The 18,636-nt window shown below is 39.4% G+C and overlaps 1 protein-coding gene across 13 annotated transcripts in view; it reads left to right on the top strand.

Moving 5' to 3' along the window:
- TBCK (TBC1 domain containing kinase) overlaps window positions 1-18,636 on the top strand; it is a 95,251-nt gene that overhangs the window by 63,081 nt on the left and 13,534 nt on the right. For 11 of the 13 annotated variants that reach the window (XR_006414533.1, XM_044428314.1, XM_044428317.1 and 8 more), the window contains 3 exons: window positions 3,543-3,704; window positions 10,233-10,408; window positions 15,416-15,591. Coding sequence is in view for 12 of the 13 variants with exons in the window: in XM_044428314.1 (XP_044284249.1) it covers window positions 3,543-3,704; window positions 10,233-10,408; window positions 15,416-15,591 (514 nt within the window). In the remaining variant the exon portion in view is untranslated. Of the gene's footprint in view, window positions 1-3,542; window positions 3,705-9,787; window positions 9,886-10,232; window positions 10,409-15,415; window positions 15,592-18,636 lie in introns of those variants that run through there. The other 2 variants (XM_044428321.1, XM_044428323.1) reach the window with 2 other exon arrangements.

The raw sequence follows: 18,636 nt of genomic DNA, 5'->3' as shown, positions 1-18,636 counted from the left end.
GAGACTGAATCTGAACTAGAAGAAGAGGAAGGGTCAGGATTCTTAGCGGAATCCAAAAGCCAACAAGCCTTGAAATAAGCCAAGCACCTGGTGAGAACGGGATCACCTCTGGTTCAGGGGACACACTGAACAGACTGGGCCCGGCAGGGTGGGAAGAAACTTACACATTCCATCATTTGATGCCAGCTCAAGACAGCTAGAGTATTGAGTATTCCTGCTTGCTGGTCTGCAAGCAGCAGGGACTTCCCTGAGGGTGGAGCTAACTCTGGTGAGGTAAAGAGGAAGAAGATTCGGTTTGGAATCCGTAGCCTTTGTGTCTCTTTTGCTAATAACCTTTGCTGGATCACAAAGCCAGTCTGTCTGACCTGCTTTATGCTCCTTAGAGAGGTCCGCCTGGCGCCGGCATTATATGCTTTTCGGCACCAGGTCAAGACCTTTTTATTTGACCAGTATTTTAAAGTTAATCGATTTTAATTGTATATTTATTTATTTAATTTATTTTAACCATGTCATTTTTATACTCAGTCATGGTGTAGCCAACTTACTTTGTTTAGGATTTATAACATACTGTAAGCCGTCCAGAGAGGACAGTGGTGGACAGCCTATAAATCTCCTAAATAAATAAATAAAGTTAAAAGCCTGTTGTCTTGTTTGGAAGAGCAAAGGAGGCAGGGATTTTGGGGTGAGGAGAGACCAGCTCTTAGCACTATGCTTCATTGATGGTGATCATCCAGCATGCACTTCTGATATTTAGAAAGCATAAATCAAGAAATAAATGGATTTATGCGTGACTTTTCTTCCTTGAAATACTCTCTTGTGTATAATGCACGAAGGTTTAATTGTACTCGTATCATAGAGAGCTGGTGTGGCATAGTGGTTAAGATACTGAGGGTGCAGTCCTATGTAGATGACATCCAAAACTTCCAGACTCAAGGTTGTAATTATTCAGTGCAGGATGGGAGGAGCAGCAGAGGTGATCTTCCCCTCAGGGTTCCCTCTCTGCATCTTTGCTAGAAGGTTGTTTTCCGTCATGTAGTGTTTGATGCTGCAGGTTACCTTGCATCCTGGCCACTCCATTCACCTCCCTGCTCTCTCTAGCTCCACCTGAGGTCCCTTTTGCGGTGTCGGAGAATAGCCAGCATGGTTCTGTTTCCATTGGCTGCGTGGGGACTCTCCAGAACAATATGGGAGGTAGCACCAAGGATGGCAAGGCAAAGGGAAAATTGGCAAAACATGTTCCCTTGCTCCCTTCTTCCAGCAGTGATGGTGCCAAGAGAGGACTTAACAGGATCCCAATTTCCTCTGCAAACAAAAGGTCCCCAGAGAGGAAAATGTTATCTAACATGTTCCAAACTAAACAAACAAATTGTTTCCATCCCCTGTTATGCCTTGTGTAAAGTTGCAGTCCTGTGGACACACACTGAGCAAGTTCCAATGAATTCTGTGATATTTATTTTTGAGTATGCATGCATGTATTAAATCCCATCTTGTTTTCCCCTAATAAAACACACCCAGTCCTTACATGGTTAGCTACCAAGCACTGGTGGCCTCTTTTGAAATATTTTGGTAAGCAGAATGTTTAATAGATGTTTTGCTTATTTAGTTAACCTCAAATGAAGCCATTGCATTGCATTGCATTAGTATATCAGTTGTGCATCTAAATGTGTCTTTCTAGTGACAAATACCTATTGTCTCCTTTAATCTACATCTTCATATCATTGCCAATTATTTTTTAAGCTTATTAATTAGATGGAAACTGTGGGCATTTCCTGGTTCTTTTCTGTACATGACACCTCTGGTATACATTTATGAGAAGATTGAGCGTCTGCTTATGGGAGAAAAGCCCCTTTGAAGACATAATTAGGAAGTTAATGCCAACACAGATCATTCATCTCTTTTGTTTTGCATTAGTAATAGCCTTCTGCATAAAGACAGATTGTTTCAGAAAGAGAAGGAAGTCCTTGAAGGCTTGTGTGAGGGGGAGGTTGGGATCAGAATAAATTATCCATTTAATTAGGCATATAATAATATTGAAATGAGATTGGTTACCTTGGAGAGTAATAAATCTACATATGAAAATAGGTCTTTCCAAATGTTGATATATTGCTTAACAAAGGCAATAGAACATGCTGTTTTAGAAATATGTCAAAAGTAGTTTATAACCAGCTCAAGGTCTGTAGAAGTTTAGGAGTCCTAGTAATTTAATCAATGAATTAGTTGATTAAATGCCACCATTGCATGTCCATGGTTTATTATCATGCTTATAAACTGTCGCATGCCTCAGGGCTGTGCACGCCCATCCTTCCCTCTCATCCTGCACAGCAAAGAAGACAACTTTGTAAGGCTTTAGTTTTGACTTTACTATGGTGTTCCATTTCCTCATAACTGGGAATCATGGTTAACATTAAGAACACAACCTCTTAACATGTGACTTGATGCTGACTTGTTTTGAAACTAACATGAATTACTATTAACCCGTGATCACTTGGTGAAAGAAGAAGTTGTGATTCATAAAACAGAAAGTAACAGTTTCTGTAGTTGTCTTCCCAGCCATGTAGGAGGAGAACGATATGGTAATGGAGCAAATGTAACCATAGTCTTCCTCAGACATACTTTTTACTCTGATCTTCAGTTCAGGGACTGTGGGAGTTCTGCATCAAGTTTAAAAACAATGGTTACATGATCAAATTACTAAATGTCAGCCTGAAATAAGATGGAGCATGAAATTTAAGAAGCACAGGACAGTTTGGCCACATGGCAATCTCCCATTCGATCTATACGTCCTCAGGATGTTGCTTACGTTGCCACAAAGCCCCCAGTTCCTTGCCACACATTCCTTTCTGTATGGAGGTTGTGTGTTAGTCTCCACACTGGGAATTACCAGAAAGTGGATGGATCTGAATGGTGTACCATTATCTGTTTCATAGGTTTTTAAACAAGCTGCCTCTGTCTGGCTCTTTTAGAACTCCAAATATCAGTCAGTCATTCAGACATCTCTCCCTTGGTCTTCCTTTAATAGCCACACTTTTCTTTGGTCCACTTTCCAAATTGTAGCACTGATTTGCTTGCCTGGCCTTCTGCCTGTGTGTCTCCTTAACCTTATTTTTTGTTCTTCAGTTGCAGCCTAAGCATGCTTGTGTGCACGCCTTGGCCCCTGTGTTCTTGTTTATACACACCGCTGTTCGTACATCCTTCCAGAACTTTGGCTGCAACACGAACCTCTCATATTGGCTTCCCATTAACAGCTCTGTACATACTATCAGACTTGATCCCCTTCCCTAGCACCTTACCTACTACATGTGAGAAAGTCCTAACAGGCAGAAAAATCTCCAAATTACTTCTTCATCCTTTTGCTCTGCTTGATAACTTCCATTTTGCAGCAAAACCCCTAGATCACTTGCTTTAGTTGTACAAAAGCCTTTTAAAATATTGGATCAATAGGCTTGTCTGATTGATCTACTAATAGCAAGGAAGGGTTTTAGCTTGCAAGATAATAAAAAAGTGAATCTCGCCTTAATGAGTATTTCTTTGTCGCTTTGCAGATGTCTTCCCTTTGCACAAAATTTTTCATCTGTGGGATACATTACTGCTTGGGAATTCTTCCTTCCCATTTTGCATTGGAGTGGCTGTTCTGCAGCAACTGAGGGACCGGCTTCTCTCCAATGGATTCAATGAATGCATTTTGCTGTTTTCTGATTTGCCAGGTATCAGCATTATATTTACTAATCTTGTTTCTTTACAGGATGTCATGTCATAATTTGTAAAGTTTAACGTTATAGTCTTCAGGATTTCAATATAAAATAGAGTTTCACTAAAGGCAGCCTAGAAATAATATTGAATAAATAAGTAAATGAAAGTACTACCGTAAAGAGATGGAAAGAATTGACATTGATTAGCTCTTATGTTGCAATTAACAGAATTTACATTGGTAACATTTGTTATATTTCCATGTGGAAAGGCAAAATTGGTCTAACATACATGTACAAGTTCTTAATCTTGGTATAAATGAAGCAACCCACAGGCATAATTTCCGCTAGGAAGAGAACAATACTTCCCTCTTTGCCAGCTATTACTGAGAAAATGATACCAGATTTTTCAAAAGCATTAGCCAGTATATGGCTAGTCGACTTCCCAATGAAACCATGCATTTTCAGAATTGCATACTGTAGAAACTCTTTTTTGGCTCCTACAGCATTGCAAACTGAATGTAATTGGTTAAGTATCTGAAATATGCAAAGTATCATTTTTTAAATTTCAGCAATCTAATTTGTCTTAATTTTCATTTTTTATAAATAGTGCATTAAGTAGCATTCCTAGTGTTCTTTCACCCCATTTCTCTTGACCACAACATTAATATTTACGTTGATGCACTCAAACCACCAGTAAAGTCAATAGCAAACTTTGGTTCTTAAGAATCTGAATTGCAACAATTGCATTAGGATTGGCAACAAGACTTGCAAATAGATTGAAATAAGTTCTGCAGTCCTAAGGAACTTTACAAGGAAAAAAGAGCTGAGCTGCCTGTTATACCCTGGGTCCCCGCACAGTGTCCATGGGCTCCACCAATGGTGTCTGCAAAGACTCAAATTTAGTCTAATTTTTCAAAGCACCTTTATTTTTTATTTCAAACCTCCTTTTTATTATAAATATATTTTATTATATACCTGCATTTTAAAATTTATACACTTTTCTATCAGTTTTACATAGCCTTCAACCAAGGCTGACTAAATAACCAAATTAGTATCTATTTGAAGGTGGTAACTACTTGCTACCTGTTCACATATTGAAAACATTGTACATTCTTCAGTCTTATTGCATTATAGTAGTAATATCAGTCTTCTAACTTTGAGAAGGGTGCAGAGAATACATTTATGTTGATAGTTTTTTAATCTCCATGAAGCAGGTAAGTAATTTCAAAGGGTGTTTGCACCAGTGTATATTAAAGACTGTTCCTGTACAAAATTTATCTGTGTAATAACATTTCTCTCAAAAGGAGGAACTTATGGACATTACAAAACATATAAATATATATTAGCTGCATTGTACTGCCAATTGTACTACTGTTGAAGTAACTGTTCTCTTTTGAAGAGACACACAAAAAGGCTTTTAGTGACTGAGTCCCAACTGAGTGTCTGTAGGTGCAACAGGAGAATGCCAAAATGGCATTTTGTGGTGGTGCCCATGCAAATTTTTCGCAAGTTCCCAGGGGCCAAAAAAGTTGGAGACCCTTGTGCTGACAAGTTGCTAAGTTCTGGGTGTGTTTGTTTGAACAATGACATCTCCTCCAGAAGCTGCCCCTACGGATGAAGAAAAGCTTGGAGAAGTATCAGTGATTTTGCTCCTCACCATTCTTCTCAGCAAGATGAATTATGTGCTATTTCTGTTCCATGAACAGACACAAGAGCTGCTTGTTTATGGAAGGATTGTTTTTGTTCCTGTATATTCTTCAATCGCTTAGGTTAGCTGTTTTTGTCAAGGAGTAAGAGGCAGATGTGTCTATAAAACAGCTCTCGAAAATTCATCAAAGGTGAATAATGGCATTTGTGAAACAGAAGCTATACAACGTAGCTGCCAATATTTAATAGCTTGCAGCCAAGAATGGGGTAAAGCAGCTGGCTTTGGTACAACAGGAAAGTTATTTCTTAGCACACACCTGCTTACCAAAAATGTTCTGTAATTCAAGGCCTGCAAGAATGGTGCCATTTTCCCTAAAGCTGTGAATCCTTTAATACATATTTTCCACTTGTATCTCAAGACGTTCAAAAATCCAGGTGTATTAATCCTATGTGTCTATGTGTGTTTCAGAATTAAGAACCAGAAAACTTGAAATAATCTTATTATATGGTTATTTATATCACATTTTATCCAGTGGTGTTCCTCCCTTTAGGCCCTTTGATACAGTAGAGATGGCCATCAGCAGAATGGGTATGAAAGTGATTGGAACAGTTTTTCTCTCTCCTGTGGCCCTCCCACGTTCTCCAGAAACTGTTCACCAATTCTCACTCCCCTGCAGTCCCAGTGCCACTTCTCCTACAGTTTCCAATAGTCCTGTTTTCCTCTAGACAAGGGAGGGTAGGAGAATGATTGAAAATCACTTTCCTTGCCCATTCTGCTACTGGCTTAAAGAGCTCTGCAAGATTCCTGAACTTGAGCCTACAATGCTAAATCTTTTACCTGTCTTAACTTCAGACAGGGCCCGTGACAACAATATTCAAAAGAAATAGTCAAACTATAGCAGGTACAGCATACTTCTGCCGTGTTCACTAGACAGAAAGTGTTAAGGACTTCCAGCAAAACAATATCTTATTAATTGAAAATACATTGATGTCAGATGAAAAATGAGAGGGGTGAGGCTTTGACTGGCGCATATCCAGCCTTCTGTCCCAGTGGTTCAAAACCACCCATTGCCCTGTCAGAACCCCCCCTTAATGGGAAAACAGAGCTTTGGCTATTAACCAAAAGCACTTTTCCCCGGAAAGTGTCTGGGGGAAAGCATTTTTTTCCAGTTTGCCAAGCACAGAGAGTTTCAAATAGAAATGTAAACTGTATGCCACCCTGAGGATTGTTAGAGTGAAAAAAGTTGAAGATCATGTCCCTGAGGTGATATAGATCCACTACTCCAGTTTTGCAAGTGAGGGTTACTTGAGCTTTTAGTTGCTCATGATAGTTTGCCTTTTGAGAACTGCCTTTTCAGTTTGCCTTTCCAAAGTAGGAAAAGGCCTCTTTGAAGACTATTTGGGGCAGTGTCCAGAATTGGTACCTGCTGCACCCTGGCAGTAGGTATCCTCCAATCGAAGCTTCAAATTCCTACATTGGCACAGTTGCAAACCTCCACAGATGCTCAGGTACAGCTAAAAACAGTTGTTTGAAATAATACAAGCATTATTTGTACATATTTTGTGTGTGCAAGCACGCCAAAGGGGAAAATTTAAAGAAAATCTTACACCACCTCCAATATGCCACCTAGGCAACTTGAAGAGGCTGACAGTTGATTGAGAATAGTCTGGTAGCCAAAGCCCTCTGTCAAGCTGGCTCTTGCAAATCTCCAGGGAAGAAAAAAGTTAAAATGCAGAGCGCTGCAGGGAAAATAACTCTTTTTTGGAGTGGTGAAGGGGCATTTGCGGGCAGCTGGCATTGGTGGCGGCTGGACAAGCTCAGGAAAGCAGCAAGGGGTTTATGCTTCTCTTACCAAATGTGTCACTGGCTGCTGAACTTTACCAAGAGTACCAATCATTTGAATTTGGAAAACATGACAACTCACTGAGAGTTAAGTTAGAGAGGCTTGCTTTATATTTTTCCTGTTCCTTTAAGGCCAGTGTGGGTAAACACAGATGGTTTAGACCAGTGGTGGCGAACCTATGGCATGCATGCCACAGTGGGCACACAAAGCCCTCTCTGTTGGCGTGTGACCAGAGTCACCCCAGCATTACCCCAGTAGCCAAGCATCGGATAAGAGCGCACATAGTGGCCATGCGCATGCTTCGAAAGGAGTAGCGGCGCCAGGCAATGGTGTCATGAGCCACGGCTCATTAGCTGCAACTCATCAGAGCTTTCGCATGGCCGGTCAGTGTGCTGCCAAGGATATATACAGTGGTACCTCAGCTCACGAACACCTTGGCTCACGAACAAATCGGGTCACAAACAAAAATTACTGACAAAAATTTTATTTGGTCACGAACACCGCTTTGGGTGGCGATCAGGATCGCAGTCATCTCCCCCGCCCACCCCGGTGGGGAGATGGCCATGATCGCAGTTCCACTCGTGCAGGGAAGGCGTCCGTGATCAGAGACGCGCTGCTGCACGAATGGCAAGCGGATTCTCGGCGATCTGCCCCGTGGCTCTGCTTTGCTGCTTCCGTCTTTAGTGCAGCCGTGTGCCTCTGATCATGGATCGCAGTTGCTTCCATGCAGGGAATTGCAGCCATCTCCCCACCCTCAGCACACCGTTTGCGCCCATCCCTCCCTGCCCCAGTGCGCCCGCGATCACTCCCGTCTCTCCCGCCCACCCCCCAGCACACCAGGATGACGGGCGTCTGCAGGGATGACAGGCATGTGCAGGGATGACGGGTGCGATCTCGTTCATGCTGGGGGGGTGCAGGGAGATGGCTGCGCTTGTGCTTGGGGTGGTGGGGGGAAGATGGCCACGATCTTTGTTGTTGTCACTTTGCTTCACATTTTTCTGATTTAAAAAATGGCTACAGAACGGATTAACTTTATTTACATTGAACGTTATGGGGAAATTTAACTTGGCTCACGACCATTTTGGATCACGACCTGGAATGGATTAAGTTCGTGAGCCAAGGTACCACTGTATATATTTGCTTGGACTAGCTGTGAGGTGTTTTTTCTAAACTAAAACCTCATTTCTCAGGTTGTATTGCCTTGTTGGCACTTTGTGATAAATTAGTGGGTTTTGGGTTGCGGTTTGGGCACTTGGTCTCTAAAAGGTTCGCCATCACTGGTTTAGATGATATGAGAGCTAAGCATGGCTCACTGCCAGTTGTGGGTTGTCATGGGATGCAGAACAGGTCGATGCGTTTGACCTCATGAGTTGTTCCTTTTTTCCCTACTGGATTGTTAGGTGGGCTTTTTCTGGAAGAGCAGGTTTCTGGAACAGATGGCATGATGCACAAGTTTATGAGCACATACACTACCGTGTACTGTTTTTACTGTGCTTTTCATGAAATAGTTTCTCTCACTAATCCCCTGGTCTAGCATTCTTTGCTTTGTTTTGTGCTTTCGCACTTTGAGCTGTCTGTGCAGACAGTCTCTGAAGTACTTTGCTGCAAAATTTTCCCTTGTTGCCACCTGTGTATCATCTTAAACTTGATACTTTAAACTTGCACTGCCATCACATTAAGATATAGGTTGAAAGTTTAAAATGGCTGTCAGAGATTATTGCATCTATCAGAAGTCACTGTGGCTTTGCAGTTTATCATTTACCTTTGGACAAGAATTTTAAGTGCATAGTATGTGACTGAGTCATTGTGTGGAGTTTTAGGCTGCTCTTTCCCCTAAAAGTTCGCCATCCATGTGTGGCAATTTTATCAAATCAAGAAGATTAATGATTGTCTTAAAGTTGAAAAATTCAAGTCAACCAATTGCCATTGTTCCGCTAACAGATTCTTTTCCTCACTTCATTACACCCACAGGAAATAAGTATATTAACCAGACTTGCTTAGTTTTGATAGTAGTTTTAAACAATTTCCAGGCTAGATGGAAGTGATGTGACAAGTAGAGGAAGACTTGTAATCACCGTATTTTTAAAAAATCTTTTCCCATTTCTGCGTATTGCAGCTTTTTAATCCTTCCCTTCTTCTGTGGAGTTTAGGATGCCATGTATGGTGTGTCTCCTCTGACACATGCAACCTTCATCCTGAAAAGTCTTATGAGTGAGATTAGGTGGAGAGATTGCTTCAAAGAGATTTACTTCAGGCTTCTAAGATTGCCAAGTTTTAGGGAGCAATAAGTAGCAGCCTGGCTGTACATTGTTAGAATCCAACAGCTACAACCCTGTACACCTCTAAAAACTACAGAAATCATCTGAGTCTAAATGTCATTGAATGCAGTACACTGGTAGTACAGGCTATTGGTTTCAGAGTGTTTGGAACTGGCTTCTAGCTAAGATGATCAAACATCAAGTCACTGACAGCAATTATATCACAAGGTAGCAGATCATTTCTTGCTTGCTGGAAGTGATTGTACCACTTTTTCAAATTCAGAAGACCATGTCAAGTTCAGATTCATGAACATTATTTTCAGTGGTGCTGCCTCAACATCTCTTTCAGCAATTCTAAACATGACAAGATGCATGAAGCTTGGGCTTCAAATCATGGTAAAGGATGCCATGCCCTGCATTCAACACTGTTTGGCCTGAATTTAGCAGGTATTACTATCATTATATTTGCAGATAGCCTGCACATTGTAATTTCAGTTTTCTGTTTAAAATATACCTTTCACTTGCATTTGTGGTATAATCTTAACGTGACTTGTACTAAACATTAATTGTCATTTGAAATTTTCACCTGATTCCCTGATAACACAGGAAAATAAAGTATATCACTGTCTAACTAGATTATATCACAATTTACAAAGATGCATGTTAAAGCCTAAAATTATTTCATTGTTCAGTTGAATGTTTCCCAAAAAATACACTATGTCTATGCTAGAGTTTTGTTCTGTTTTCATCAGTAGTTCATTCCGCCTCCCCTTATTTTGGTTTCCTTTGTTCAGAAATAGACATAGAACGATGTGTCCGTGAGTCGATTAACCTTTTCTGCTGGACCCCTAAGAGTGCTACCTACAGACAATATGCACAGCATCCCAAGCAAGCAAGCGAGGGAAATGGTACGAGAAGTTTAGCATCATGTTTCTCATCAGACAATCAGGATGTGCCCAGAAGTGATCTGGTGAGTTGTTTCTTAGCTGGTTGTTATGGACTAGAATGTTAAGTATACACTTGTGGCATTAAAAGCCTTGTATGTTTTTTTTTTCCAAGTTGGTATGTATTAAGGGATCATGATACCTTACAGTAAAAAACAGGTATAGGTATAGATATTTCAAATAAGTACAGGTATAGATATTTAAAATAAACATAAAAAGTAAATACCAAAACCTTATCTTTTATTATCCAAAATGTTGTAATTATTCAAATGAAGCACATGTGTACCTGTAACATGTGCAAAGCACTAGTTGCCAGTAATGTGTTTGGAGGTGTTAGCTCATTTGCTTGGATATTAAGTTTATTGCATCACCGTGATTTTATAGGCAGATGAGTTTTTAAGGGGAGTAAAAGTGGTTTTCTTGAATTTTGCAAGGGAATTTATATTGAAGGCATCATCTGGGAAGGAACATGTAACAGTTTTATCAAAAAAACGGGCACGGCACTGGATGACTTTGGGCCAGTCTCAGACTCTCACGTCAACCACCTCACGGGGCAGTGGTGGTTGTTGGGAGGATAAGATTGAGAGAAGTAGAATCATGTAAGCTGCCTTGAGTTCCTTGAAAGGTACAAAAGCTGGATTAACGCAAGAGACCAAGAGAGAGATGCTGTTGGGCCCAAGAGCTCCAACCTAGAAAGACATTTTGAGTACAGTATATTTTGCTGTGTTTTGGAATGACTTAAGTCTTGTCCATTTGAGAGGCAATCAGTCTCAAGCCCCCACAAACTCCTTCTCTATCATCACAAGGCATAAGGTAAGTAACAAATCGATTCAGCCATACTGTATATGGCACCTTCCTTGTTGCTCACTCTGTCACAAATAAAAATGGAAAGTCCAGATGCCTATGAATTTACATAGGCATGGTGCAGCCTAGTTCGTTGCACCTTGAAAACTAATGCCAGGTTGAGAGCTCTTCCTGGAATATGCTGCTTGTGCAGCATTTGAGAAATATGTGGATGAATGATTACATGTTCCTGTACTACAAGAGTAAGTGGATTTAAATTATATGGAGACATTTTATTCAAGTATGGATGTCTTTACAGTCAAGCATGGATGTTCATATAGTATAATTATGTTTTATATTTCTTAACCATCTGTTCAGATATTTATTGTTTGGATGTTCAAGCATTCTTTTTTCTTAATGAACAGGGTATTTTAGTTAGCTAGGTGCTCTAAGCAATAGTACCCTTTTTAATCTTCCCTGACTCTTCAATCATGCTGAGTTCTGTGCTGTTCTACACTTTGATAGCCATGTGACATTTGTTTATGTTCCAGTACCATTTTGATTCTAAAATTGCTCTGAAGAATGTGCCAGTAGAAGAATGTATGTCATCTTGTGCCAGGGCTTCCCCCCACACCTGTTCTCCTCCTGCTTCTATTGAGTGTAGCCTTTTATTTCCTCAACTGAAATTATTGACGTCTTGATGCAGGGCTTCCAAGTAAGCCTTTCCTCCACTGAAGAATAAAGGCCTCATTCCACCTTTTCACTGAATCTGTGAGATGTGCTACTTAAAATCCCATTGCTTTACTTTAGATTGCTTATGATAGCCAATGTGTTGGTTGCCAGTTCCTTGAGAAGATAGTTCCTGTGTTAGCAATCTGAAAAAAAAATCTGTTATTTGCATTTAGCTGTGGAAAAACAGAAAAACACTTTGTGGAAAGCTCTGCTGTGGAAATGGCCTTTTGGGAAGGTGGTAGGATGCACTTGATAACATTTTGGAGCATTTGTTATACTAGCCTGCGAATATGTTGACTTTCTTGGCCCTTTGGGAATGATTTTAAATCTGTAGAGAAGTTTTTGCAAACTGTTAAATCTTTTGAAGATTAACAGTTCTTTCTGGTTTTCACCATTTGAATATGTTAATTTTTTTCCAATGGGAAAGAAGGGATAACAAACAAATATCCAATGATGCTTGTCCACAAGTGCCCAGCCCTGCCTATTTCATGGCAGAACTTCATCTCCCTGATGTTTTTAGGCTCTTTTGCATTTCAGCGATAAATATATCAATTTCATTAGTGACATGACCCCTGCACTGTATTTTATCCTTAAGACCTATCTCACTCATTTTGAGAATATGGATTATGTTCTGGAAAGAAGCAATACTTAGTTTAAAGAACAAGCATATATATATTTTAGTAGAAAAATAACTGAACCAATTCCATTGAATAAGACTTATGAGCAGTTATTGTTTTCTCCTTGAGAAGTTCCAATAGCAGCAGATATGCAAAGAATTGATAAACAAGACAACAGACCTTGCCTCGGTAAGAGGCTTGCACTCTCTGAGCCAAATATCAGCCTTATCAGCAAAGGTGCTCCATGATCTTTTCACACCCCAACAAAGTCTTATTTTTTATCACCTTGACACTGGATGTCTTATTTATACATTGGGATTCCTATCATGCCATGAACAGTATTTTTCCTCAGTGTGTTGATCACTTCCTATAGTAAACTCTTGAAGCCCATTATCACAGAGCAAAATAAATGTTGATGGTATGTTATACAAAGAAAAATAAATACTCTTTCAGCAGTTCTGCATCTAGCACATGCCTTAGCTCAAGAAGAGCACTTGATGTGGCTTCGTTTCTTCTGAAGTGGGAAATTTTTGGGGCTTCTGAGGCACCACACAGCTTTTCAGTTTACTATTGTAAAATGCCCATGTTGAGAAAAATAAACCAACGTGTCTTTGTTTTTGAATAGTGCTATTCTTAATTATATGGAGAACTATGCTGAAAAGAAAACTCCTCAAAGTTCTGCCCAGTGTCCGGTTGCACAGTCCGGGCTGGCTCTGCCATGAAGCAACATGAGGCAGCTAACTTTGTGAGGCAGCGGATTTTAGGTGTAATGAAAGGGGCAAGATAAGGATTTGAGGGAATGCGATAGACACAATGTAGTCCTAGCAGTGCTTATTTTCCCTTAAATATTTGAGTGATTTTAGGTAAAAGGGTAGGGGATTTGACTGAAACAGTTATTGCAGCAGCTGAAAATAGCACAGTATAGTGCTGTTTCCAGAAATTTGCTATTTTACTTCATCCTCCAGTGAAGATGCTATATATTTCATCTCGTATATAGTTGCTTCATATTTTGCAAAGAGTCAATCTGTATTCAGTTTCACATTTAGTAGTGAAATAATCCTCAAGGACTGACCATTGGGCATCTATAGTAGACCTCAGTCCTGTTAGTATTATAGACCAAGTAAAGCTCTAACATAGATTATTTCCTAATTTCTTTTTCTGGTATGGGTAATTGCCATTCTCCCAAAAAATATAATAAAATATTTATGAAATGTGAGGAGTGTACTCACTTCTGTGATATACTGTAATGTGGATGGGCATTGATCCCAGCAAAGTTCTCATACAGCTAGCAGCACTTAATTTGTGTAGTCCAGAATCCAGTTGTTCATTGCAAGCTGGTGTATAATATAAAAATAGGCCTTTGGGTCATATCTCAGAACAAGCAAATATCCTATCATAATGATGGATGCTTTGAGTCTGCAGAAGGAAAGCTTGTATTTTACAGGACACCATGGAGTATAGACCAACTATCTATGCAGAACTATGATCAATTGATCAATTGATTGATATCCTGCCTTTTTTTCCTCCAAGAAACCCAAAGTAGTTTACAAAATGCTCATTCTTCTTCATTTTTTCTCAGAACAGCCCTGTGAGGAAGCTTAGACTGAGCATTAGTGACTTGTCCATAGTCATCCAGTGTGTTTCCTGAACAAGTGGAGAAAAGATTTTTATTCCCTCTCTCCCTCTCCTTCTCCCTCTCTCCTTCTCTCCTTCTATAGTCTCTGGCATTGAAAGCTAGACTACATTTTGTCAGGCACGAAACAGATGTTTTGCTTTCACCATAACAACATCCCTGCTGTGCTTTGGAGGCGTCTCCCTGTTTGTCCCAGTAGCCTGGTTCCCTGAGAACCAACCCTGCCCTTACCTATCTTGCACCACTTCCAAACTTATACAGCCCCATCCTGCGTTCTGTTTCTTGGTCACTCAAAAGTGTAATGGAACCTGGAGGACTGAATTACTGTTCTTTCAAGTTATTCCTCATCACACGATCAGTTTGATCATCCTCTTTCCTTGTTATACCTTGGTTATTTCATCACTCTTAATGATTTAGAGAGCATCCCAGAGCAAGAGACTCTTTCAAATTCCCCCCTCCTGAAACTGTAGGCATTACTACCACCTCAGGAGGAGGATATCCAGCATGGGGACCTTTGTCCTCATAGAAAACATAGACAGTGCCATGCCAGCTGCTTTATGAGGTCACAATAGTTACCTTAGATCACAAAGGAGGCATTCCAGTTGGTGACAAAGCCAGAGGATAGCCTTTCTTTCTCTGTTCCTGCCCAGTGAAAGTAAGTGAGCCAAACAGGCCCAAGGACCCATCCATAAGAAGAATGGACATTCCTGTCTTGGAAAGTTCTGTAGTGAGGACTGCTGTTCTATAAGACTAGTAAGCCCAGAAAGGTGTCCTGTATAAAACATGTATATCACTTCATGGAGCATTCTAATCTTGGCTAGGACTGCTTTTATGAATGGCTAAATTAACAGGCATGTTGCATTGTATCCCATCATGAGGAGGAACTGTACCACTCTTCTCTGCATTGGAACTCTAAAGAAAGAGGAGGTTTTGACCACATAAGCTGTGGTTTGGCAAGCAAACCAGCATGCACGGCCTTTGCTTGAAATGTAAATTGGCTAAGACACGGTATAAAATCTGTGACTACAGAATGCATAACTTATCAGCCTCTAAAAATAGTAAATGCAGAATTATAAAGCAGAATATAAAACAGTTTAAAGTTTGTTGCACAAGTCATGTTTCATTATTGAATTTCCTTCATTTCTGCACAAGTCATTATTTAATCTTCCTAGAAAGATTAAGTAACTGAAAATTAATGCCAGCTGCCTGGCCGTTCAAGGGCATTCTTTGACTGAGTTTTTCATTTTGCTTTTCTCTCCTTTTAAAAGTCTAGGGATTCTATCAAGCTGAATGATCTTAAATCAGAAGTGTCACCACGGATCTCAGCTGAAGACTTGATTGACCTGTGTGACCTGACAGGACCGAGTCATTTCAAGACTCCAACAAAGAAAACAAAATCCAGCAAGCCAAAGTTGCTTATTGTTGATATCCGTAACAGTGAAGAGTATCCTTCTAAACTCAAAAAGTCACGGTTTAATAGTTTTGTTTTCTCTCTATAGAAATATTTCAGTAATAGGAAAAAGAGTTTTTAATTAATCTTCCTTAGGCCTAATTCTCCCTAAAGTGTCTGATCACCATAGGGGAGTTATTTATTTACATTTATATTAAAATCTTTTAAACCTGCTTTTTCTAAATGTCCAAACTTGTGTAAAATTTACAACCAATCAGGTAGTGTATACACCATTCAGTTGAAAACCCTTCCAAAGGGGAAAAAGTTGATAGACCTCTTCTATCAATTTTCCAGCCTCTTCTGGAAAGAGGCTTCACAAATATGGGCCAATTCTGTAAAAGCCAAGTATCTGGTTGCCTGTATCCAAATGTGTGACAAAGCTAGTGCTAGCACTAGGACCTGGCCTAAAGCTGAGATGGCAGCTATGCTTATACAGGAATGGATGGTCCTTACATATAAGGTCATGGTCAATGCAAGTCTTTAAAGATTAAACTCAGTACCTTGAATTTGAATCCAGAAGCAAATTGGCCACCACTACAAGTAGAGCAAAAAGGAGCCTCCAAGTCCTACCTGACAAAAAGAAAGTCTTAATTATATGCCAGAGATTATTTTTTTACAAAATTGTATATCAATCTCTCTCCCTATCACTTAAATCTTCTAGTGTTGTGGTAGAACTGGGAGGCTGTTCTAAGTCAGCAAATAGAAGCAAAACAGAATTGTCAGGGCTTGAACATATGCCAAAACTCAACCCTCAACATGTTATGGTGTCTGACTAAAACAAAAGTGATCAAAGAACCATGAAAATGTAATCATTTCTTCTGTATGTTTATTCATTTCACATGCTGCTGGAGGTTTCCAGTCAATCACTGGCTTTAGGATCTAAATCATTCAGCTCTTCATTGTTTAGTCTTCTGAGACTTTTCCTCTTGACAAGTTCAGCTTTTATGTTAGCTTTATTCATAGTAAGTCTTTTAATTTTATCATCCGTTCTCCCTGACATATTTACATATATTAAAAAAAAACAGCAGAAATGTGAGCAGATTGGCTAACAAGTTTTGTATCACAGTGCAGTTCTTCATATCAATGCAAAATGACTTTGCAAAGCTAATAACGAGTTTGTCAGATTTGCTAGAACTAAAGTTAGGTTTTGACTGATCCATCACACATACAGACCCTCCCCCCCCCAAAAAAAAAAAAAAAAAAACACTGGAAGAACCATTAGAAGAAGCAAGGCACTGCATGTTTAGATTCTTTGGACCTGTACCCACCCAGTCCTAAATACTGAGAGTATATAACAACAACACAAATGCAAAAGACATGTTATGTTTGCCTCCTGCATTTTTTGGTCGATGGTATCCACTTAAGACTAGAGGCATGCCTAGGAACAGAGGAACTCCGTTTTTAAAAGTTGGGCTCAGCCATTGTCTCTTTGCTGTAACCTAATATCAGCAGTGCACCTGCTTAGTAGAGACTAATTCAGTCCGTCTTCAGTCTCCATATGAAAGCAGGCTCAATGAAGACCTATTTTTAGTTTTCCCTCTTTTTACTTACCCACTGCTGTGCAAAACCTGACATTCTGGAGAACTTGAAAATTTACTATTTTGTGGCATTTTGATTGTGTCAGCGGTTGCACAGTTTTTGCATATTCCAAGGCGGGCAAACAGATTGCAGCTAGACATACTTTTGTCTACAAACTAGAACTGGAAACCACAGCTTGAATATATGGACATAGATGACCAAATTATGCCACCTAAATTTAAGCCAGTATTGGTGAGTTTTCAGGCTGTACTTGTGGTCATCATTATTCACTCTGTATATTCACTTTAAATACTGATGATAAGGCAAAATCCAACTTAAGTCCCATTCATTTCAGTGGATCCACTTTAAGAAAGTTATGTGTCACATTTTACCCATAGTTTTCAATATTTTTGCCCATGACCCCTCCAAGCAGTTAAGGAAAACAAAAGGTGGTTGATGTTGTTATTGCATTGTCTTAACAACATTTGATGGAAAATAAACACTGTGACATACCTACTTAGCAAGAAATGTTCTTTTGTTCTTTTATTTATTTTATTTTCATTATAAACCTGCACTTAGATGTTAAGAACTTACTGAAATACAGTCTAATGTATATTGTAAGTCTTACACTAATCTTTGGTGGCTCTTCTTCTCCAAGTCACTTTTATAAGGTAAATTTCCTTTCCTTTCCTGGGACTTGATAATTTTTTTAAAAAAAAGAACAACTCACATCTAAGTGATGGTTGCATTTGCAAAATACAATGGCAGTAGTTTTGTCTAAGATTCAGTTCAAGTATATTACAAAACTTCTGGCGGTTGTCCATTCCTTTCATGAAGATCTCAGTGAAATTCTTTATGGTTCTTTAACTCCCTTGCATAAATGTCTAGGTCTTACAATCATCTCTGTCTTAGAATGGTTAAGATGGTCATTTAAGAATAGAAAGAATACAAGAAACATTTAAATGTATGCATACTGGCATAGTAATGCAATTACTGTAACCAAAAGTAAATGTATTTGTTCTTATTAAGCATCAGTCATTTGTACTGTTCTTATGAAACGCTCTCCTCTCTTTTACACTCATCATGCTATATTTTAATATTTATTACAGAGTGATAGATTTATTAGCCTGTAAATTTTTCAGTATGAGAGATAATTTCAAGCTAGAGAAAATTAATGAACTATTTGAACTAGTGGGAGGGTCAGTTTTTTGCTGATCTGTAAGAAACTTGGTTCTCATATTTCCCACAGTGTAATGTTGATAATAATCCAAATGGAACTTTTCATGTGAATTATTTTAAAAGGCACTCAGGATGGTATTAATCTGGGATGAGCTGTAAGGAATTCCAAGGATATTCATAAGACGCCTTAGAACTTGTCATGGTTTTTTGGCAACTCTGATGAAAAGTAACTTACCTGGATTCTGGAGATTGCTGATCTTCAAAGTGCCAAATCCATGCATCAGATGACACATCTGGATTTGCTCAGCACCTCAACTCATATGTAGAAATGTGCCCCTATTG

The sequence above is a fragment of the Varanus komodoensis genome, unplaced genomic scaffold (assembly GCF_004798865.1).
Source record: "Varanus komodoensis strain SLA01 unplaced genomic scaffold, ASM479886v1 scaffold2, whole genome shotgun sequence".
Taxonomy (NCBI): Eukaryota; Metazoa; Chordata; class Lepidosauria; order Squamata; family Varanidae; genus Varanus; species Varanus komodoensis.
This window is presented reverse-complemented; position numbering and strand designations above follow the sequence as displayed.